The 24,653-nt window shown below is 40.1% G+C and overlaps 1 protein-coding gene across 8 annotated transcripts in view; it reads right to left on the reverse strand.

The window, feature by feature from the left end:
- The window catches only part of fam172a (family with sequence similarity 172 member A), a 562,233-nt gene extending 538,165 nt beyond the window's left edge, over nucleotides 1-24,068 (reverse strand). The window contains exons 1-3 of one of the 8 annotated variants that reach the window (XM_043709291.1): nucleotides 23,329-23,680; nucleotides 21,929-22,070; nucleotides 7,983-8,084 (exon numbers count right to left, since the gene is read on the reverse strand). In XM_043709291.1, coding sequence (XP_043565226.1) covers nucleotides 7,983-8,084; nucleotides 21,929-22,037 — 211 coding nt within the window. In that variant the 5' untranslated portion in view covers nucleotides 22,038-22,070; nucleotides 23,329-23,680. Of the gene's footprint in view, nucleotides 1-7,982; nucleotides 8,085-21,928; nucleotides 22,071-22,833; nucleotides 22,854-23,236 lie in introns of those variants that run through there. The other 7 variants (XM_043709302.1, XM_043709318.1, XM_043709308.1 and 4 more) reach the window with 7 other exon arrangements.
- Nucleotides 24,069-24,653: the final 585 nt, after the last annotated feature.

Raw genomic sequence — 24,653 nt, forward strand, 5'->3', positions numbered from 1 at the left:
GGAGGTGTAGTCTAGGTAGCTGTGGGAGTCGGTCGGTTTATAGTAAATGTCCGTGTTGGTTCGGTCGCCCGAGATAGAAATGGAAAGGTCTAGGAAGGGGAGGGAGGAGTCTGAGATGGTCCAGGTGAACTTGAGGTTGGGGTGGAAGGTGTTGGTAAACAATTAAGAAAAGAACCAAGGATTCTTGGAGGATTGCATCATGTTTTGAAAGCAAGTAACCTGTCGCTCATTGTAAACGCTTTTTAGAACGCTGTTGGATTCAGCAGTAGTTGAAGTGTAGTTTAGCAAATGAACTGGATCCGATTTGCCAAACTGCCCTGGATCCCCTGGGCTCTTACATCCTTGACCAGTCTCCCATGAGAGGCCTTGTCAAAGGTCTTATCAATGTCCATGTAAACTAGATCCACTATATCACGCTTATCTATAGATCTAGTCACCCCTTTGAAAAATCCAATCAAACCTGTCAGAAATGATCTACATCTGACAAACTATGCTGACTATCCTAGATTAATCCTTGCCTCTCGACATGCAGATTAACTCTATCCCTCAGAATTCTTTTCAATAGTTTCCATATCCATGGATATTAGACTCACTGGCTGATACTTTTCTGGTTTATCCCAATCATCTTCCTTGATGAATTATACCCCACGTCCTCTGACACCTTTCCTGTATCCAGAAAGAATTTGAAAATTTGTCAGGGCTCCTGCAATTACCTCTCGTGCCACCCACAGCAGTCTGGTATACATCTCATCTGAGCCTAGAGTCTTACCTAATTTTAAGTCTGCTAAAACCAGGAATACCTTCATCTCAGAACATCACAAACATATAAAATGACAGGTGAAAGGGAAGTAGGGGAAAGAACAAAGGGGAAAAAAAAACAGGATCTATGATAGGTTAGGGTTAGGCAGGAGTGTGGGTTAAGGGCAGGAGTCAGGAGTGACTACATTACCAAAAGGGTGATGAGGTAATGCAAACAGATGGCAATGAGACACAAAAAACAGGCTGGCGAAACTACAGATGGGAATCACAAAAATCATTTTCAACAGGAGTGCCAAATTAACACTGGGGAGAGGCATTGATCAGAAATTGATCTGTTGGGTCTAAAAGAGAATGAAGTTCCCAAGAGAAAACAGGAAGTGCTATTCATCAAGCATGCACTGAATAAAAGGTCAGAGTGAGAGTGGAATGGAGATCAAATTGTCAAGCACCCAGAAACTTGGGGTCAGGCATGCAGACTGGACAAGGATGTTACACAGTCATCCAATTTGTATTTGGTTTCCTCAATTTAGTATAGACTGCATTGTGACAACAAAATACAATATATTCAAAGAAAATCCCTGTGCATTTAGAAGAGTGTTAGGGTTCAGGATCTTAGAAAGGGAGAACAACATGTATTGCATCACCTGTTTGCAAGAGAAATGATGACGACTTTGGGGTGATATAGGAGCGGGCAAAGTATTATAGGCAGAGCAGTACCTTCAGAATACTAAGAGTGGGAAAGGATAAGTGTTTTCTGGTGGCAGGTGTGGTGGAGGTACATCATTTAATGTGGAGGTTGGTGAGGTAGTAAATGAAGACAAGCAGAACTTGTTTTTATGCTGGAAGAGGAAGTAGTATGAGCAAAGGGATGCAAATTCAAATGGTGACAGAACACATTGAGATCAATGATTTCAGATCATAACCTCTCCATGGATAGTGATGAAGGGTGTAGTAGGTTGCAGAGAGACATAGACAGGATGCAGAGCTGGGCTGAGAGGTGGCAAATGGAGTTTAATGTGGACAAATGTGAGGTGATACACTTTGGACGGAGTAATCGGAATGCAAAGTACTGGGCTAATGGTAAGATTCTTGGGAGTGCAGATGAGCAGAGAGATCTCAGTGTCGATGTACACAGATCCCTGAAAGTTGCCACCCAGATTGACAGGGTTATTAAGAAGGCATACAGTGTTTTGGCCTTTATTAATAAAGGGATTGAGTTCCGGAACCAGGAGGTAATGCTGCAGCTGGACAAAGCTCTGGTACTGCCGCACTTGGAGTATTGTGTACAGTTCTGGTCACCGCATTATAAGAAGGATGTCGAAACTTTGGAAAGGGTGCAGAGGAGATTTACTAGGATGTTGCTTAGTATGGAAGGAATGTCTTACAAGGAAATGCGGAGGGCCTTGAGGCTGTTCTCCTTGGAGAGAAGAAGGTTGAGAGGTGACTTAATAGAGACATAAGATAATCAGAGAGTTAGATAGGGTGGACAGGGAGAGCCTTTTTCCAAGTATGGGAATGACAAACATGAGGGGACACAACTTTAAAGTGAGGGGAGATAGACGTCAGAGGTAGTTTCTTTACTCAGAGAGTAGTAAGAGTATGGAATGCTTTGCTTGCAACGGTAGTATATTCGCCAAGTTTAAGTGCATTTAAGTCGTCATTGGACAGGCATATGGATGTACATGGAGTAGTGTAGGTGGGATGGGCTTCAGATTAGTATGACAGGGCGGCGCAACATTGAGGGCCGAAGGGTCTGTACTGCGCTGTAATGTTCTATGTTCTTGTTTGGATCGCAGTCATTGGTACTCAATCTGTTCTGCATCACAGAATGTATTTCTTGTCACCATCATCTCTTTTGTAATTTCAATTTCTCTTGTCTTCCACCCGGAGACATTCTCCATTTCTAATCATCAACTACCTGCTGCCAATGAACTTGCTTAAAATGTAAAACTGCTAACTTTTCCAAATTTAGGTGAAATGTTACAGACCTGCAACATTCATGCTGTCTGTCTCCATAGATTGTGCCTGAATAGAATTCTGTTAAAAATGTGTTAATGGAAAGAATGTGTCGCTGGCTAAATCAGCATTTACTGCCCACCCCTTCGAGTCAACCACATTACCATGGGTCCGGAATCACATATAGGCCAGACCAGGAAAGAATGGCAGATATTTCTCCCTAAAAGAATATTAGTGAATGGACAGTGGTCACCATTGGCTTCATATTCCAGATTTTTAATAAATACAAATTTCACTATCGACCATGATGAGAATCCAACCCAAACTCTCAGAACACTAACTTGGAGTACTGGATTACTAATCCAGTGACATCATAGTTACACCACTACCTCCCCCATCTAACCCCAGTATTTCAGCTCTCAGCAACTCAAGGTATTTTCTTCCGTTCAAAGTGACAAAAATATTTGCAGTTCAAAGTGATAGAGCATTCACATTAGAATATCAATAAATATAATATTAAGTTCAAATTCGTATCTCTACATTCTTGGCTAGCAAAGAACATAAAAAGTGGATTTAAGGAAGCTTTTAGAAGCAGGGACAAAAGTCATACTGATAGCATCTTCAACATAAAATGACTTAAGATAAAACTGTCCAATGTGGAATAAGGAAGAAGAATTCAGGAGAAGTAATCCAAAGTTAGAAGATCGCACACGTGCTAAACAGAATGACAAATAGGCAGGGTTCGTTAAATATTAACAGAACTATTAGGTCCTCAAAAATCGAACTCACAGGTCAGATGTAATTTTAAAATAAATTCTCGTGAGCTAAGTAAAGCCAGCATTTATTGCCCTATTCTACTTGTTCTTGAGAAAGCCATCTTTGTGAATTTATGTAACCAATCTGAATTAACAGTTTAGACCCAACAACAATTAATGGAGAGACTGCGCGAGACAGTGTACCCAGTGCACGCAAAAAAAAAAGAAATAAAACCTTAATAAGTCAAAAAGTCATTGTTTAGGATCTCATTCATGTGGAAGGAGGAATTAAACAACTATCCACGTGCTTTGAGGTCATCAATTGGACCTGCTTAGCTTAGAATAACACATGACGACTGTTTTTGGATTAAGCTACAGATAATACCAAAAACATTGATGATAATCACTGGAGTTTGGAAGGATGAGGGGAGGATTGCATGGAAATTTATTAAATTTTAACATGTCTAGACAAGGTTCATGCAGGAAGGTTGTTCCTGATGGCTGGGGATTTGGGACATTTACAACTGAGTTGAACAGAAGTTTCCTCCTCCACAAAGGGGTCAGTCTATAGCAGACCTGGGCATTTTACAGCCCACGGGCCATATACTGCCCTTTGGTCGTTCCTGTCCAGCCTGCATGAAGTCAATCTTAAATTAGAACATAAATGAAAAAGTATTTACGCCATGCACGCAATACAACTGTGTTGCTTTTGTTTTGAAAAGGATGCCTTTTTTATTTAATTACGGACGCACATGCACGGGTATGTGCGTGCATGAACAGCTAAAAGTGATGCTTGCTGGCTAGCCCTCAAAATGCTAGCTCATGCCAAAAAGAAAGGAAGGTTGATACGGAAAGACGCGTTTTGAACAAGACATGGACAGCTATATATTTATTTACAGAAATCGGAGGTAAAGCCATGTGCTTGCTTTGTGGTGCACAGGTCGCTGTGTTCAAGGATTATAATTTGAATTGCCACTACTTGACCAAACACACAGAGAAGTACAACAACTTGTCTTATCAAGAACAGGCAAGGGAGTTGGATGCTTTGTTAGCTAAGCTGCATAACCAGCAAAGATGTTTTACTAAACTTCACATATCCAGAGATGCAGCTGTCAAGACAAGTTATGTCATATCCCACAAAATCGCCAGAAACAGTAAACTGTTTTCTGATGGAGAGTTTATTAATGAATGCTTGTTGGACTCTGCAGAACTAATATGCCCGGAGAAAAAGGAGGCATTTGAGGATGTGCCCCTCTCCTGACGCACTGTAACGAGAAGGATTGAGGACATCGCGAGAAAGCTGGAGCTTCAGTACAGCACAGAGCGGTCAACTTTGACTTTTTTTCGTTGGCTTTGGATGAGCTGCAACACACATGACACAGCCCAGCTACTCATCTTCGTACGTGGGACAACTACGAACTTTAAAATCACGGAGGAGCTGGCAGCCATGCAGTCAATGAAAGGAACAACAACTGGTAATGATTTGTTCACAGAGGTAAATGCATGTTTGGACACATTGGGACTAAAATAGGACAAGCTGGCAGGTGTAACAATGGATGGTTGTTCAAATCTAACAGGAAAAAATGTTGGACACTTAAAGAGAATGCAGGATAAAGTGACAGAAATTGACCCTGAACAGAAATGGTATTTTTGCATTGTATGATACATCACGAAGTGTTGTGTAAGTCAGTGTTAAAAATTAACCATTTGGTTGATGTTGTAACTAAAATAGTTAACTTCATCAGGGTAAGAGCTTTGAATCACATGCAGTCTGTTGCGCTTTTGGAGGAAACTAAGCTTGAACATTGTGACATAGGCTACCACACAGCTGTCAGGTGGCTCAGCCTGGGCAAAATGCTGAAAAGTATATGGGACCGGAGAGAAGAGATTCAGGATTTCAGTGTAAAGAAAGGGAATGGCATTCCACAGCTGTCAGATGCAGACTGGATTGCAGACCTTGGTTTTGCTGTTGATGTGACTGCACTTATGAATGAACTAAATGTGAAACGGCAGTGCAAGGGCCTTTTTGTGCATGAATGTACATCTTGGTGAAGGCTTTTAACAGAAAGTTGCAGCTTCTCTCAAGCCAAATGGAGGACAACATTCTCACCCACTTGCCAACACTAAAGGAAGCCACACCTTAAGCTGATCACCACCACAGGTATTCACCTGTGTTAGAAGCACAGCATAGTGAATTTTCAAGGCGATTTCAAGACTTTAAAATGGTTGAGAATGAAATGCACATGATTTTTTCCCCATTTACATGCAATGTGAAGAACGGACCTAGTGATGTTTAGCTTGAACTCATTGACCTGCAGTCTGACACATTTCTGGCAGAGTACTTTAGGTCAGTCTCACTGCTTGATTTTTACTCTTCCCTCAAAGGGGAGAACTTTCCACACGAGGAGGCATGCTCAGAAGATTCTTGTCCTCTTTGGATCTACCTATATATGCGAACATACATTCTCAGTGATGAAGTTCAACAAATGCAAATACAGATCCTCTATCACCGATGACCACCTCTCAGCTGTCCTTCACATATCCACCTCAGACATTCAACCAGATGTCAGTGCACTTGTTCAAACCCAAAACAGACTGGATATTTCTCACTAAACAAGTAAAATGAACTGAAAAACATCAAAAGCACTTATTGCTTTTTGTATAGCGTTGTTTGTAATACTGAACAATAATGAAACAACTTTTCATTATTGGTTTATGAGATTAACATTAAAAATAAAATGAAATACTGAAACTATTGTTTTTACTGTTTATTTCTTCTATATTTGACCTACTCCACAATTTCATATCTTTATTGTAACAGAATATCCTTATTCTTTTGATTATAAGTTTCAGTGCAAAACTATATAATTTAATACTTTTTACAATGGGAGAAAATTAATACCGAGCAGAATTATGTTCAACTTATTGTTGGTTCGGCCCTCCAACACAACTCAGGTTTCTCATGTGGCCCCTTGGAAGAATTAATTACCCACCCCTGGTCTATAGAATTCTCCAGCTTGGAAACAAGATTGCAAGGTTTCAAAAGAGAACTTAAGACAAGTTAAAGGGAGGCCACTATCCATAGCACATTTGGAAAATCATAATCTAATCAAGCGGAGTCAGTGTGGCTTCACAAATAGGGAAATCACATCTGACTAATTTATTAGCCTTTCAAGGAAGTCTCTACCAGATGGAAACTGGTAGATGTGGCGTATTTGGACTTCAAGAAGGCATTCACCAAGGTACTTTACAAAAGGTTAAGTCAGAAGATAAAAACCCACAATGTTAGAAGTAGTAAATTGGCATGGATAGAGAATTGGCTAATGGATAGGAAACAGCAAATAGGAATAGGGGTTTATTTTTTCAGATTGACAACCTGTAACCAGCAGGATTCTACAGAGATCAGTGCTGGGACTGCAACTGTTTGCAAAATATACATTAATGATTTGGAGGAACAGATGAATATACTGCAGTTAAATTTGCAGACGACACAAAAATAGAGGCAACGGCAAGTTATGAAGAGGACACAAACAGTTTAGAGATATCAATGCGTTAAGTGGGTGGGCAAAACAATGTGATATGGAGTATAATGTGGGAAAAACACAAAGTTTTTAATTTTAGAAGGGTGATCAAAAGAACAGAATAGTATTTAAATGGAGAAAAACTGCAGAAAGCCGTAACGCAAAGGGATTTGGGATGCACAATTAGGTATAACTCTCTTAGGAATTCCTTTGGGTGCTGCAGACAAGTCCGAGATAAACTACATAAAAGGATCTTACATAATTCAGAATTTTACATTACCTGACATTTCCACTAAGCCATCATTTGTGGAAAGAAAAACAATTCTTCATAGTTCTTTCAAAGTAATGATTGATAACATTTCATCCAGTTACAAGGGTGCATAGTGTCTTACCAACAAATATGACAATCTCCTAATTTTTAATTCAGCAAGGTCTACTAACAGATCATAGCCAAGAAAAAGGCCATTCAGTTCATGAAGTCTGCATTCTAAAGAGCATCCTACCCATCCCCATAACACTGCAGGGCCAACAAAGTGGCTCAGTGGTTAGTACTACTGCCTCAGAGCATCAGGGACCCAGGTTTGATTCCACCCAGTGGCAACCGTCTATGTGGAGTCTGCACATTCTTCCTGTGTCTATGTGGATTTCCTCCGGGTGCTCCAGCTTTTCTCCCATACTCTAAAAATGTGCAGGTTAGGTGGATTGGCCATGTTAAGTTGACGATAGAATCCAAGGATATACAGGCTGAGTGGATTAGCCATGGAAAACAGGGATGGAGTTTATTTGGGTGGGATGCTCTTCAGAGGGTCGGTATGGACCGATGGGCTGGATGGCCTGCTTCCATACTGTAGGGATTCTATGATTCCATGTCTGTGGAAAAAAATATTAGCTGTTTTGCCTTTCTGCTAAATATTGATTTGTATAATAGTAATATGCAAAAATATAACACTTCAAACATATTTATTATCTGAAGACTCAATTTCTCACTTACTTTCATTAAACGAATATTCAAATTCGTCAAGTGTTTGAGGAAACTTAAGGGGTGGTTCATCTTTCTTCATAAGTTCCTCCAAGTCTATCCTGGACAGTAAATCTGAAAAAAAAATGGACAATAAAATTAACTTAAAATCTTTCATAATATTATGCAATATGAAACTGATGCAATTCTTTGACCATACTTGACACTGTTTTAAATAGGAATTGGGACAGCCAGCTACCCCTCAAATACATAGCTTTAATACAAATGCCTGAAGAAAATGTATGTATGGAGCAGGTTCTGCTGCAGAAAAGCATCGCTCAATCCAGAGAAGGTTCACTAGGCTGATATAAATTATGAATGTACTGTCTTATGAGGACAGTGGAGTAGACTAGTCTTGTACTCATTAGAATTAAGAATAAGAGGCAACCTTATTGAAACATAAAAGATTCTTAAGGAATATGACACTGATTTGGAGAGGCTGTTTCCCCTCGTGAAAGAGTTGAGGACCAGAAGGCATTATCTCAGTATAAGGGATTGCGACATTTAAAACGGACAAGGACTTTCTTCTCTCCGAGGGTAGTGAATCGAAGTAATTCTTTACCACACAGGGTTTGAGAGACTGGGTTATTAAGTATATTCGAGACAGAGATAGACAGACTTCTAATCAATCAGGGATTAGAGGGTTATGGAGAAAAAGTAGAAAAGTACAGTTGAGGATACTCAGATCGTACGATCCTGCTGACTATTGAAGCAGACTTGATGGGCTGAATAGTCAACTTCTTCTCCTTTGTTTGAAAATGAATCAACTGATTATTCATGGTTTTGTAAACACAGCTCCACTTGGAGGAAAAAAGTCACTGGGATAATATTCTCATTACCTGCTTAGATAAATTTGAGAAAAGATCATTGCCAAAGCATCAAGCTACATACAATTCAAAGCAGTCTCTCAAAAGTTTCTCCATGACAACATCTAGCATTACATTTTGATATTCAGTTTCATAACTGGAGAACCATAGAGATTTTAAGAGTCAAACGGTACATGTCTACGTATTTAATATTGGAATATTCGCAGGGAACTGCTTACATAACACAATCCAATGAAAATCATTATTTCTGTATTTTTTTATGTAAGATTTTCCTCTCTGCCTTGACAAGGTATTTTTAAAAAAATATTCATATCAAGTGAAGAAATTTTTCCACACAAATTCACTTTATTAACAGGTTGAGTCTATGCCTCTTATTCATACCAATATAACTCACTTTGAAGAAATGATCTAGGATTTGTGCTTCTTATAGTTTAGTATTTAGAGAATTTCATTCTGAATTTTCTTTTAAAGTGAAGCATATCTTGTTTAAAACACAGTCTGAAAAAGGAAAGGATCATTTTGCAACATAACTGTACATATTTATTGAGTGATGACAGCCCTGTCATCAATGGGTGATAAAAGCCCCATCAGCATCATTTAGCTTTTTGTAGTTTACTGAATGAAAACCTAAACATTTGATTGAGTTTTTATTGCCCCAAATGAAGTAAGCTAAGAAAAGAATGCAGAACTGTGGTTATATTGGCGATTAGTGGTTTTCTTGAAGGAAAATTGCAGACGTCTATCAAGCGCAAAATCAAACTTACCCTCTGAACAAAGTACATCGTTGCCAAAATTGTTTTGGCACCCAATATAAATGTCTGCATACTAATAAGCAGCATTCACGCTCATTTTAGGCTTACCCACAAATCAAAGTCCTGGTGGGATTACATGACAAGGCTCACAGAATAGAAGCATGCAGACCCAAGTGGTCAGCTTTTAGAAACATATCAAGTGAGTCAAAATGATAACATTGACAGAAAGGACCCAAATTTAGACTGTACAGTGAACACATACTTGAAGTAAATTAGGTAAATAAAGGCAAAACACTGCAGATGCTGAAAATCTTACACAAATACAGAAAATGTTGGAGAAACTCAGCTGGTCTGGCAGCATCTGTGGAGAGAAAAAAAAAGAAAGAGTTAATGTTTTAAGTCTAATATGGCTTGCCTTCAGTCATAGCAGACTACAAACATTAACTTTGGGATGCAATGGCATAGTAATATTATCACTAGATGATTAATCCAAAGCCACAGGTAATGTTCTGGTGACCTGGTTCAAATCCCATCATGGCAGACGGTGGAATCTGAACTAAATTTTAAAAACCTGGGATTATGAGTTTAACGATGACCACATAACAATTGCCTATTGTCAGAAAATCTTATTTGGTTTGCTAATGTTCCATCAGGAAGGAAATCTGCAATCCTTACCCAGTCTGATCTCCATGCAACTCCAGACCTACAGCAATGTGGTTGACTTTCAGCTGCCTTCAGGACAATGTGACAATGCTGTCACTTTGAGAGGTTATTTTGCCCCTTTCTTTTGAAGAAAAGTTGTAAGGCAGAGGTACCGAGCTGGCGACTGAAGACCATTTCAGTAAACAGCTTGTGAGGCCTTGGGCTTTTGTTTTAAAATGCAGCTCAACGGGTATGGACAGCTCTCAGATTAGAATTTTTGGATTTTGGTTTTTCAATAGCATCAGAACCTATTGAGGTCTCAGAGTTGGAAGCTTCACTGAATGTCTCTTGAATGTTACTCTCCCTGAATTTTCTCATGACTTCTTTCCTTTCCTAGGTTGGAGAACTGCATGTAAACATCAGTGTCTAGATTTGTTTTTGGTCAAGGGACGTGTTTATGGGATGTTACTATATTGAAACAGTTAATTAGTAATAGTGACTATCTATTATTCTATTAATTGTCCAGTAGTTAAGTTATTCTAAACCCTTCTTTCTTTGGTTGCATTTTAATTATAGTATTTAAATAAATCGTGTTTTGCTTAACACAGAGTAGTTTGACCAGTCACATGCATCTGGAACAGGCACTTCACATTTGCCTTAAAAAAAATAGTTGGGGTCTCAGCTACATTCTTAACATATCTTGAGGGGGGCTGGTATTGCCCAAAACAGCAATTAGAGATATGCAATAAATACTGGCCTGGCCAGTGACATCCACATCCCATGAATGAACAACAAAAAGAATGGTACCAATCCTACTGAGTTTCTCCAACATATTGTGCATATTAGCATCTGGGTGGCAGTTGCAGCATACCAAAGGATGCAAATTTGGAGGAAGAAAATAAACATCAACGTAGACAGCTAATTGGTTTGTACAAGATTCCAGAATCTGAAAGAAACAGAAAACTTTAACTGTACTACAGCATTCTTCCTGCATTTTGTACTCAGTTCTCTGAATTTAGTGACAATAATCAAAGCTGGGATAGTCAGATTTTTAGTCTCTCATGGAATCAAGAAATTTGGAGAAATCTCGAGTGGAAAAGTGAAATTGAAGCTTGGGTTCAGCCATTTCTAAGTTGAATGGCAGAACATGTTCAATGAGCTCAATGACCATCTCTTACTCCTAGGTTGTGCGTGATCCTTTATATGTGACCTCACGAAAATTTTGTTTCTTCAACTGATATAACAAGCTAGTTACGTTAAATTAATCCCTAAAGTAATTTGTTTTGCTGATCAAAATGAAGTAGTCTCCTCCATTTTATTGTGAGATTGGTGCTTCTCACAAAGTTCTAAAATTCACTTCCGTCCATCATTTAAATGCCCTCTGACTAGTTACCACTCAAACACTTTCTTAGTCAGTGTGTTTTCCAAAGTCACCACCAAAGTCACTCAACCAGTTAACTAGATACCTTGAGCACAGCATAAAAAGTGCTTTCAAAAACATACCATTTATTTCTCATCAATACCTCATCTATTTATCATCTAAACTGAATATTCTCTCTATCAGTTTGAAGTTCTTCAATATTCTTTTACTGATTTTTTTGATATCTGGACTTTATAATTTTATTGCAAAGTAAATAAAACTGCAATGAAATGCTAAGAAATACTCTGTGATCTATGATTTTATCTCTGTGATTAATTGAATAGTCTAATTATGCAAATAAATGGGGAGGATGGACAGAGACAAGTCCATAAGCCAGAAATCCACAAGAAACCACAATTCTGATTTCCCTCACATAATTCACAAGAGAAAAAAAAAGTCTACTCTGTAATCTTCATACTGAAAGAAATGGATTGGCTATCCCAACAGTTCCGAAGGGTACAGCAAAGTGGATGTGCTCAATCAAAATATATCATTCTAAAAAAAAAGTGGTAAGAGCTGCAACTCTTCAATTTCACATTAACATCGAGAAATGTACTAAACTGATTGATAACATTGTTATTTTCATGTGTTATGGTGTCCATTTCATCCATAAACCGCTAATCCAGTTGTTAGAAACTTCTATTCTCAATCAATACACAGGTAGGTTGCTGACCTATTGCCATGTTTATAATAACACTGACTTGTCACGGTTAATAGCATTTCATCTGAAATGAGGGGATATTCAACTTTGCTACATCTAAAATGGTTGTGCTTCAACTTAGGCTGTTATTTATCTCTCCTCTCTTCCAAAAGCTAGTTTACAACCTGCATAAAACTGTACTATTTAAATTATGTTCAGAGTAAATTGATTACGAAACTGGACTCAAATGTAACAAAATCAGTGAGGTCACTCATGTGCATCAATACTGACTGAAGTTTGGAAACAGATCTCTGGGGGCGAAACTGATCTTGGATGGTATTACAAAACTGACAGTAATAGATCAGCAGTTAATTTGTCATAGCCCACCATTTCACAGTGGTTATATGATGCATTCATTTTTAATGGTGAATTAATGAAAAAGGTATAAATAACTAAAATCAGACTGAATAAAAGCAAGTGACGCAACTCCAGAAGTTAGTTTCACACAGCTTTTTGTGTGACCAGGCTGGCAGAGGTGGTACCTTCAACCTTCCAGACGTAAAGCTGGATATTTGACTGGGGAGAACATTATACAATAAATAGGGGCTGAGAAAGCCATTTCTCCTTTCAGCCTGCTCCACTATTTAATAAGATTATAGTTGACCTGATGGTGGATTTAACACCACTTTCCTCCCTGCTCCCTATAATGCAGGACTCCATTGAAAATCCAAAATCTGTCAAAATCACCCTTAAATATAGTCAACAAAACAAACCGTGCAATTTCACATCTGATTGTGGAGAGACCTTATTATCTGAACTAATCACAACTGGGAATATCAAATGTTTACAGCCTGAAGCAGCCAAGTGTTTGTTATTTAGACTTATAAAACTTACAAATCTTAATCCTTTTGTAAATCTATAATGTTTCAGTGAGATCTGTCTCTTGATTAATTTTTTTAAGCACAAAAAATACAATAAAGTTATCTGAGAACAGCGTTTTTAGAGCAGCAAGACTGTGCTGTTTCCTGGGTCTGTAGCTTAAGGTGCAGATATGGCCTTTAGTAATGTGCTCTTCCTGTCGGATGTGGGAGATGAGAGAATTTCAATCTTCCTGATGAAGAATTTCAATCTTCCAGAAAACGTGATTAGTTGCGAATCTTATCAGATTGCACGGATCAGGTTGGAATGGCAATTAGAGCCAATAAGGAATTTACAGGAACCTTGGGATGTGATGGATCCTAGTTTAAGATGGTAGAAAAACCGCGGATACAGTCAGTTAGGTGGGTTACCTCTAGGAAAGGTAAGCAGGTAGTGCAGGAGTCTCCTATGGGTATCTCCATCTCAAACAAGTATGCGGTTTTGGAAAATGTAGAGTATGATGAACTCTCCGGGAAATGTAGTACTGACAGCTAGGCCACTGGTACCGAGACTGGCTCTACTGTAATGAGGGGTATGTCAGATTCCAAACAATTGATTGTGATAGGGGATTCTCTAGTCAGGGGATCAATAAAACGTTTAAGTGGCCGACAGCGAAACCACCGGAATGGTGCCAGGGTCAAAAATGTCTCAGAGAGGGTGCAGAATATTCTCAAAAGGGGGAAGTGACCAGCAGGAAGTTATTGTACACATTGGTACCAATGAAAGAGGAAGTGAAAGGGACAAGGTTCTGAAATAAGAATATAGGAAATTAGGCAGGAGGTTAACAAGTAGGTCCTCAGGAGTAGTAATATCTGGATTACTCCCAGTGCCACATGCTAGAGAGAGTAGGGATAGAATGATAGAGCAGATAAACATGTGGCTGAGGAGCTGGTGCAACAGGCAGGAATTTGCATTTTTGGACCGTTGGAATCTCTTCTGAGGCAGAAGTGACCTGTATAAGGAGGACAGGTTACACCCGAATTGGAAGTCAACCAATATCCTAGCAGGTAGACTTGCCACTGCTACTCAGCAGGCTTTAAACTAGTAAAGGTGGGTGAGTGCGTTGAGAAAGAGACAATAGTGAGAAAAGAGAGAAGTCTGAGGCTGGTACAATTGAGAAGAGGAGCACATCAAATAGTCCAAGCAGAGAACAAAAGGTAAGATTGAAATTAAACTGAATTAATTTCAATACTAGTGGCTTTACGTGTAAGGCAGATGAATTCAGGGCATACTTGGGAACATGGGACTGGGATATCATAGCAATTTCTGAAATGGGGCTCAGAGTAGGACAATTTGACAGCTTAATGCTCCAGGGTATAGATGCTATTAGGAAGGATAGAAAGAGGGGCAAGAGAGGAAGTGGAGTGGCTTTTTTGGTGAGGGATAACATTATGGCTATACTTGGAGAGGATATTCCTGAGAGTACATCCAGGGAAGTTATTTGGGTGGAAGTGAGAAATAAGAAAGGGATAATTACCTTATTAGATTTATGTTACCCCCCCCACCTGTAGTGAGTAGAAAACTGAAAAATAAATTTCTAAGGAGATCTTGGTTACCTATAAGAATGATAGAGTTGTAAGGGTGGGGATTTTAACTTTCCAAACATAGACTGGATCTGCCATAGTTTCAAGGGCATGGGTGGAGAGGAATTTGTTAGGTGCAAACAAGAAAATTTTCTTATTCAGTATTTGGATACACCTATTAGAGAAGGAGTAAAACTTGACCTTTTCTCAGGAATTAAGGCAGAGCAGGTGAACTGTGGCCAGTGAATTAATTTTATTAATTTTAAAGCAGTTATGGGAAAGGATAGACGTGATCTAAAAGTTAACGTTTAAATTGGAGCAAGGCCAATGTTTACAGTATCAGTAAAGAATTGCTTGGAAGAGGCTATTCGCAGGTAAAGGGACTATTGGAAAGTGGGAGATTTTTAAAAATGAGAAAACAAGAATCCAGAGGCAGTATGTTCCTGTTAGTATACAGGGCAAGCCTGATAGGTGTAGAGAAAGCTGGATGTCTAGAGAAATTAAGGCTCTGGTCAAGAAAAAGGGGGCATATGGCAGATTTAGATGGCTGGGATCGTGTAAATCCCTTGAGGAGTATATGGACAGTAGGAGTGTACTCGAGGGAAATCAGGAAGTCAAAAAGGGGACAGGAGGTGGCTTTAGCAAATAGGGTTAAGGAAAATCTAATGAGATTCTACAAATATATTAAGGGAAAAAGAGTAACTAAGGAGAGAATAGGGGCCTTAAAAGATCAACAGGGCTGTCTTTCTGTGGAATCGCAGGAGATGGGCAAGAAACTAAACAAGTATTTTGGGTCAGTTCCTACTGTGGAGAAGGATATGGAAGCAAGAGAACTTGGAGAAATAAAGAGTGATATCTTGAAAATTCTCCATATTACAGAGTTGGTGATGCTGGACCTTTTAAAATGCATAAAAGGTGGATAAATCCCCAGGACCTGATCAGGTATATCCCAAAAGTTTATGGGAAGATAGGGAAGTGATTGTTGGGCCCCTTGCTGAGATCTGTATATCCACAGGTGAGGTGCCAGAAGACTGGAGGATGGCTAATGTGGCGCAATTATTGAAAAAGGTGGCAAGGAAAACTAGTGAACTATAGACAGGTAAGCCTGATGTCAGTTGTTGGAGGGGAATCTGAGAGACAGGATTTATATGCATTTGGAAAGGCAAGGACTGGTTAGGGATAGAAAACATACCTACGCGCATGGGAAATCATGTCGCATTAATTTGACTGAGGTTTTTGAAGTGACAAAGAAGATTAATGCAGAGGAAGTTGTTTGCATGGACTTCAGTAAGGCGTTCAACAAGATCCACGCGGTAGACTGGTTAGCAAGGTGAGATCACATGGAATCCAGAAAGAGCTAGCCATTTGAATACAAAATTGGCTTAGACGTAGGAGACAGAGGGTGGTGGTGGAGGGTTGCTTTTTGGCTGGAGACCTGTTACCAACAGTATGCCGCAAGGATTGTTGCTGGGTCCATTGCTTTGTGTCATTAATATAAATGACTCAGATGTGACTATAGGAGGAATGGCTAGTAAGTTGACAGATGACATCAAAATTCGTGTAGTGCAGTGAACAGTGAAGAAGGTTATCTAAGAGTACAATGGTCACCTCGATCGGATGGGCCAGAGAGGGGCAGATGAAGTTTAATTTAGATAAATGTGAAGTATTGCATTTCGGTAAAGACAAATCACGGCAGGATGTATATATTTAATGGGAGAGTTCTGGGAGTGTTGCCAAACAAAAAGAGCTTGGGGTTCTAATTCATAATTCTTTGAAGGTGGAGTCATAAGCAGACAGGGTAACGAAGGAGACATTTGACACACTTGCCTTTATTGGTCAATGCATTGCCCACTTTTGGAATACTGTATTCAATTCTGGTCTCCTTGCTACAGTCTCATTTGCCAGCATTTGGTGTACATCCCAGTAAACCCTTCCCATCCATACACCCATTTTAAAATGTTGTAATTGTACATCTTAATGCAATGTCCTCTATTGCTGGGGCTAACCTTAAAAACCTTTTTTGAACAAGGCCACAGTGTTTGCAGTTCTCCACTGGGACTTCTCAAGAGTTCAGGGAAGACGAACGGTTGTGATTAGTGACCCGATAATTTCCAAAGGCACTTTCTTCAAAATCCTTGGATGCAGTTCTGGTGCCTTGCCAACTTTATGAAGAGAGTTTCTCCAACACTTCTCTCTTATTAATTGAGAAATCTTCTGGTGTCAGAATTCTCTCTTCTGCCACCATTTCCTGGGTAGCTTCTTTTCCTTGGTAAAGACAGGTGTAAAGTATAAATTTAATACCTTTAATGGCTTTTGAGTAGCTGGTGCCTCAATGCTGGATGTATCAGCAGGGGAGAGGTTTTATTAGTCAAATGTTCTTGCCGAAGCATTGCTGGTGATGCCTCTAGGTGCCTCTTGAAGGCAGAGTTGACACATTGGAGGATATGCAAGATTTGCCTTTGTTAGTTTCCATGATCTTGTCATTCATAGTAAATTGACAGTGGGGGGTAAGGTGGGAATGGCCTATGAAAGCTGGGTTAGAAGGCAACCTTTGTTTCAGCGTGCTTAGCAAAAGGCCCTTTCCCCTCCCACACACCCTTTATAAATAAGCATGCACATAAGCATTTTCTGCATATAGAGGCTTAACAAGACTGAAGTTGGGCAAATATTCATTCTGAATTGAAGGTGATGTAGGTTGAACAGCCAGGTTCTGGTGCGGTTAGTGGCATAAAAGGATTGTCAACAACCTTGAAAGTAGTTGAATTGTTAGATTTCTTTGAAGTCTGCCCCATTTAGCACAATGATAGCACCACGCAACACAATTCAATGTGAAGGCAGGACTTCATTTCCATATGGACTGTGGAGTGGTCACTTTTACTGATAGTGTCATGGACAGATGCACCTCTGGCAGTCAAATTGGCGAGGCTGAAGTCAAGTAGGGTTTTCTCTCATCACATGATGCAAACCCAGTCTAGCAGCAATTTTTTTTCGGACTTGATTGGTTCAATCAGTCGTGCTGCTGCCGAGCCACTCTTAATGGTAGTCATTGAAATACCCTCTTCAAAGTACATTCTGCCAGCTGCCACCTTCGGTGCTTCTTTCAAGTGATGTTCAATATTGAGGAGCATGGAATCATCTGCCATCAGCAGGAGGTTTCCTTGCTCACGTTTGTTATGGTACAATGAGACTTCATGGTGCCTAAAGTCAATGTCGAGGACTCCAGGCAACTTCCTCACAACTGCATACCACTGCATTTCCTACCACCAACTTACCACATCACAACCTCCTTCATAAGACCAAAACATATAAGAGCAGAATTAGGCCATTTGGCACAATGAGTCTGCTCCATCATTTGATCATATTTAATCACCCCCATTCACTGCCTTCTCCTTGTAACTTTGATTCCCTTACTACCCATCTGCCTTAAATATACTCTACGACTTGGCCTCCATAGCCTTCTGCAGCAATGAGTTCTTCAGATTTACCATATTTTGAAAGAAGAAATCCCTCCTCACCTCAGTTCGAAAGGATAGTTCCTTCACGGAGGCTGTCTGAGCCTCTTCTACTCGTGTAAACATGTTCTCCATGCCCACTCTAACCAGGCCTCACAGCATTCTGCAAGTTTCTGATACCTGAGTTTTCCAGAAATTTCTGATTTTATTACTACTTTTCCAACCTCCTTTTCCAAGAGCCCAATTGCTACTCTTACCTGTCTAAAAAAAAACTCTTGCAATTGTCTTTTATATTACTAAATAGATTGCCCTCATATTTCACCTTCTTCCCCCTTATTGCTTTTTAGTTGTCTTCTGCATGCTTTTAAAAACTTCCCAATCCACTGGCCTCACACTAATCGTGACCACATTGTAAGCTTTGTCTTTTGCTTTTGTGCTGTCCCTGAATTCTCTCGTTAGCCATGTTCCTTCTTCCTTGGAATGAATTTCTGCTGTTCCTTCAGAAAATCCTACCATTGTTTCTTGTTAGGCTCCTCTTCCAATCAAGGCAGCATCCAGGGAACAGGAGAATCGACGTTTCGGGCATAAGGAATGAGGAAAGTTTGTCCATCATCTATCGCATCCTCTGCACCCGATGTGGCCTCCTCTATATTGGGGAGACAGGCCGCCTACTTGCGGAGCGTTCAGAGAACACCTCTGGGACACCCGGACCAACCAACCCAACCACCCTGTGGCTCAACACTTCAACTCCCCCTCCCACTCCACCAAGGATATGCAGGTCCTTGGACTCGACCTCTCCGCCCCCCCCCCCGTCTGACCTATCACCCTCACCTTGACCTCTTTCCACCTATCACATTTCCGACGCCCCTCCCCCCAGTCCCTCCTCCCTACCTTTTATCTTAGCCTGCTGGACAAACTTTCCTCATTCCTAAAGAAGGGCTTCTGCCCGAAACGTCGATTCTCCTGTTCCCTGGATGCTGCCTGACCTGCTGCGCTTTTCCAGCAACACATTTTCAGCTCTGATCTCCAGCATCTGCAGACCTCACTTTCTCCTCTTCCAATCAACTCTGGTCAGCTCCTCCCTCATGTTTTTGCGGTTACCTTTACTCAATTGTAACACCATTACACCTGATTCTAATTTCTATCTCTCAAGCTGCAGGGTGAATTCTATCATATTATGGTCGCTTCCTCTCGGGGTTCCTTCACGTTAAGCTCCCAAATCAAATTTACCTTAATACCCATCGCCAAATCCAGAACTGCCTCTGCCTTAGTGGGCTGTACCACAAACTGATCCAAAAAACAAACCATCTCAGACATTCCACAATTTCATTTCTTTGGGATCCACCGACCTGATTTTTCTAGTCCACCTACATATTAACATCGCCCGTGATTACTGTAATAGCACCAGTTTAAACACCTTTTCTGTCTCCCGATTTATTTTCTGTCCCACATCCTGACTACTGCTAAGAGGCCTGTATATAAATCACATCAGGGTATTTTCACCTTTGCAGTTCTTCAACTCTATCCACACAGGATTGGAAGTTGTGGAATCTATCTCGGTACTTGCTATTGATTTAATTTAATTGCTTACTCACAAAGCAACCCTGCCTCAACTGCCAATCTGCTTGCCCTTTTGACAGGATCTGTATCTTTGGATATTTAGTTCCCAATCCTGACCCCTTTGAAGCCACGTCCTTGTGATACGTACAACATTGTTCCCGCTAATTTGAATCTTCACAACATGCTAATTTACCTTGTTTTGTGTACTGCGCATTTAAGTACAACACCCTCAGTCCTGTGTTGACCTCCACCTTTCTCATAGATACGTCCCTTTATCTATGTCTGAAGGTAGATTGCTGACCCTTTCCAAACTCTGTCCTCCTCCAGCCTCAGGTTCCTCTTCTACCTCCCTTCATGACATCACAGCATCCTGCTCCTGCAGGTGTTCCTCTTCTACCGACCACATCCCAGCCTCACCCTCCTCCTCCACTACCTCCATTCCTTCCCAGTTCACCACCTCGCAGCATCCTTTTCCACCTTATCCTCCGCCTCCCTCCTGACAGTAGGCTCTTCCTCCTCTCCCACCCAACAATACAGCCTTCTCCCTCACTAATACATCACAGTCATCTTCACCTCTCCCTCCATTACATCACAGTATCCTCTGCTCTCCTATCACATCACATCCTTCTGTTTGTGCTTAATGGGACTACCTACTCTAACTTTTGAACAGCAGATGACACATGACACCATGCTTGCCAGATGATGGGGTAGTAAGGAAGAGGTGTCCCATCTCCATGGTCACCGTCTGTTGGGGGAATGCAACAATTTATCTCAGACCTCGAGGGAGTCTAAATCAGCAGCCAATGCCATCACAGTTCCCAGTTATGGGACAGCTTCCACACAGAAGAGGACAAAAAATTGGAAGCACCTGAAACCATAGACAGACCAGTCGAAGAAACCTCTTGGAATTCACTCCAAAACCAGTATTTCTACCTCTTTCTCTATCTCACACAAAGAAACTGGCAAAGTTCCCATGAAAACAGAAGCGAGGAGAGATTAATTTAAAAACAGATGCAAGCTCCAGTGCTGCCAACTGAACTCAAGGAATCAGAGAAACTACCAAAGGTCAGAATTAAACTTTAGGTCTCAAACATGGTAAAGTACTCAAACTGCATATTTTTTAAAACCTTGCTTTACAGTGAACACCATCACCTTATAACTTTGTACGTAGCCATGTGCATCCTAATGACTGCACAAAGTCTATATGCTTGGCTACTTTTCCCAGGGTTAGCAGATAATAAAATTACTCTCAAAAACAAAACAGCAATTGCAGGGAAAACTCAGCAGGTCTGGCATCATCTGTGGAGAGAAAGCAGAGTTCTGTACAAGGATCATTGGATCCAAAATGTTAATGGATGCGGCCAGATTTGCTTGGTTTTCTGGCAATTTATTTTTTGTTTCTGACTTTCAGCATCTGCATTCATATTTATTGATTGATTGACTTTTTTTTTCAATAAAAGAGCTCTTTCACTTGTGATTGGCTCCAATTATTTACAATGAAAATAGGCAACTATACGGTGGTTCAGTGGATAGCACTGCTGCCTCATAGCATCAGGGACCCAGGTTCAATTTCAGCTTCAAGTGACTATCTGTGTGGAGTTTGCACATTCTTCCTGTTTTTTGGGTGCTCCGGTTTCTTCCCACATTCTAAAGATATGCAGGTTAGGTGGATTGGCAATGCTAAACTGCCTGTAGTGTACAGGGATAGGTGGGTTAGTCATGGGAAATGTAAGATTACAGAAATATTGTCAGGAGGGTGGAGTCTGGGTGGGATGCACTTTTTAGAGTCAGTATTGACTTGTTGGGCCAAATGGCCCGTTTCCACACTGTAGGGATTCTATGATTTTACTTGTAGAAAGATTATAACATTAAGAAGAACTGAAATGTCTGTTAAAGAGGCTGAAAAGAGAGATGCATGTTGACATCATCTCATCTGTACATAATAATTTAAGGAACATGGCTGACTTGTCTGAGATCCTGAGCTATACACACAATTAGCAATATCACCTCTCTTTAAAATTGAGATTTCATGTGATCTATGCAAAAGTGAAACAAAGAAAGGAATATAATTGCATCGTAACAGATTTGAGAGCTCAAGATCCTTCACTGTAATTCCTGTAGATAGTTTACAATATTAGTTTCATTAGTTTTAATGCAATAGACAAAATCTGTTCATATTGCAAACCTTTTAATGCTGTTGAAGCTTTGTCCTTTTCCTCTGGCCCTCCAAGTTGGTTTTGTGCCATAGCAATCCACACGGTTGAAAGAATAGAAACCACCAGATAAATACGCATCCAATTAGTTTCACGTGATCAATTTAGGTGGAACTAAAACGATACAAAACAGAAATAAACATTAACTGTCAGTCAATCAGTAAACATGAATGCCATGAAACTGAACGTTTAGAAAAGTGTTGCTTTCTTTGACATTAAACAGAGCTAGTAATAGCATGCAAAGTTATCCTGTATATTAGAAATAAAATTCACAATTGGTAAATTTGATTATTTAAAAATTGAATGAAGAAATTTCGTGAGATTGATGTGGTCAACACTAACCACATAAAAATGTAAGACATTCATGAATTTTTAAAAAATGAACATTTTGGAAAACACAAAAGTAACTTTTACTTGAAATTTTATTTGAATTACAGATTTTGAATGATACAATATCAAAATCAAAAATCAAGTCAAAGGAATAAATTTAAGCATTTATTTCTGTTTTTCTACTTCTAAAAAAATCTCAGCTTTTTTTTAAAAAGGTTACGTTCATTCCCTTAGCATAACAGTTACATATGGCACTGTGAACCCAATTTCAAAATAATAATTTTGTACAAAGCTTTTGTTTCAAACTTCACAAAACCATTTTGCATCAATCCTTACTTGCACCGACCCAGTTATCTACTGACCAAAAACTTTTATTTACTTTCCTTCCCCGAATACTTCATTTTAATCTGAAAAATGGAAATGCTTCACGTTTTATTTTTCCATAATTTAAAATTTAAGGACTGTTAACTCTCACGGTCACATTCTTGGCTATGCCGTAAATATTAACAGAATCATTAAGGAATGCAAATTAACTGGATATGCTCACTAGCGTGCTCCGTATGGCAGGAAACGAGGCAAGGGTTTCTCCGAGCTTACACTTTAGTAGGAGGCCTGTTTATTTGCTCTGGAGAGAACGGGGGTGTACTATAAATTGGTGTCTTGTGTTTGCAGTGACACACTGTGCTGGATCTCAGACCTGCGGCCTATGGGTTGCCATGTGTCAGTTGGCCCAATCATCCTGATGTACGGGGTGGGAGTTCAGTTTCTTCGCACCATATATCTTATGTCATTTTCTCTCTTTCTCTCACACACACACACACTCTCTCTCATTCTCACTTACATACATACATACATAGATAAATACATACACACGCGCGTTCGCTTAACCGCAGCCCCGTGTATTAGAAAATATCCAACGCTATAAGAAAAATAGTTCTCCTCCGACTTACACAAGGAGCTGGTCCTGACCACCCAAAAACAAATAACTAAAAACCCCACACACCCCAATTCCAAGCGTTCAACACCACAACGCGAAACTAACCAGAGCGGAAGCGGAACTGGGAGGTCGTCATAGCAACGACTTCGACAAGCGCGAGCTTAACGGTATCTGTGGACGGTTGGAGCTTGAAGTCTGTTTGAAAACCCGTCAGGAAGCACGAGGAGCGCAGTTCTTTGCTGAATGCTGAACCCCGTTTCTATTCTTTGAGAAACACAGTTAAGATAATTTTTCTTGCTGAAAAATTCTCATCCTCTTTTGAGGTCTGATGATACGAGAGGAATCACCACGTGATCTCTGCCCACAGCCAGCACCCGTCACCTATAACATAAACACTTTACACTCAGTGTCCATATCTTTCCCACTTATTTCCCCAATATTCTCAGATCTTTATTCAATTCTGGCGTGTTCAGCTAAGAGCTTTAATCTGCGTTCTCATTGGCGTCTGCATACTGATGAGAATGATGGCTCACCTGGAGATTGCACAGCCAAGTGTTTCTGCTTGTACCGGACTCTTGTGGGTGCAGTGGTAGTGCCCTTTGAGCAAGGAGGCCCAGGTTTAATTCTTATCTGCACCAGAGGAGCGTCATAACAAGTCTAAACAGGTTGCTTTTAAAAACTTCAGAAGAAGAGGCTGCTGAAAGAAACTGAAAAAAAGCAACATAGGGGGCCAAGTCCCAGTTGGATTGCATTTCCTAAAATTGAGACTTAATGTGAATAGACTTTTAAGTTAAAGTTGAATTTTGCTAGGAACCAATGTCAAAGCCAGAGCGAGATTCCAGAGGATAATTTTGCCTATACAAACCAGTGTAACAGTTTACATCTTTAACATACATGCACGAATCAGTGCAATCCTCGCTAAAATAACTTGTGAAACAAAATAAATCACTGAATGTATCAAATACTATATAAATTCAAAATTAGACAACACTTAGCAGTCCCTCCGAGGCTGGATGACTACGTCAATTCCAGCTGATGGATTTGAGATGAGTCCAATGCATAATTTACAGAGGCTGCCACACCCGGTTTGTGCCTCTGTATGCTGGTGCCTTCACAAATTAATCTTAGGTTCTAGTTGGTAGCCATGAATTGCTGAAGATATTTTTCTATCTTCAGAAATGCTTCAGGACATCTCTAAAGCTTTACAGCGGAGAAGTCTTTCATTGATTTAGGACATAATGTTGGGTGCTTTAGCTTAAAGCTGAAAATGTGTTGCTGGAAAAGCGCAGCAGGTCAGGCAGCATCCAAGGAACAGGAGAATCGACGTTTCGGGCATGAGCCCTTCTTCAGGAATGAGGAAAGTGTGTCCAGCAGGCTAAGATAAAAGGTAGGGAGGAGGGACTTGGGGGAGGGGCGTTGGAAATGCGATA

This window comes from Chiloscyllium plagiosum, chromosome 2, assembly GCF_004010195.1.
Source record: "Chiloscyllium plagiosum isolate BGI_BamShark_2017 chromosome 2, ASM401019v2, whole genome shotgun sequence".
Lineage (NCBI taxonomy): Eukaryota > Metazoa > Chordata > Chondrichthyes > Orectolobiformes > Hemiscylliidae > Chiloscyllium > Chiloscyllium plagiosum.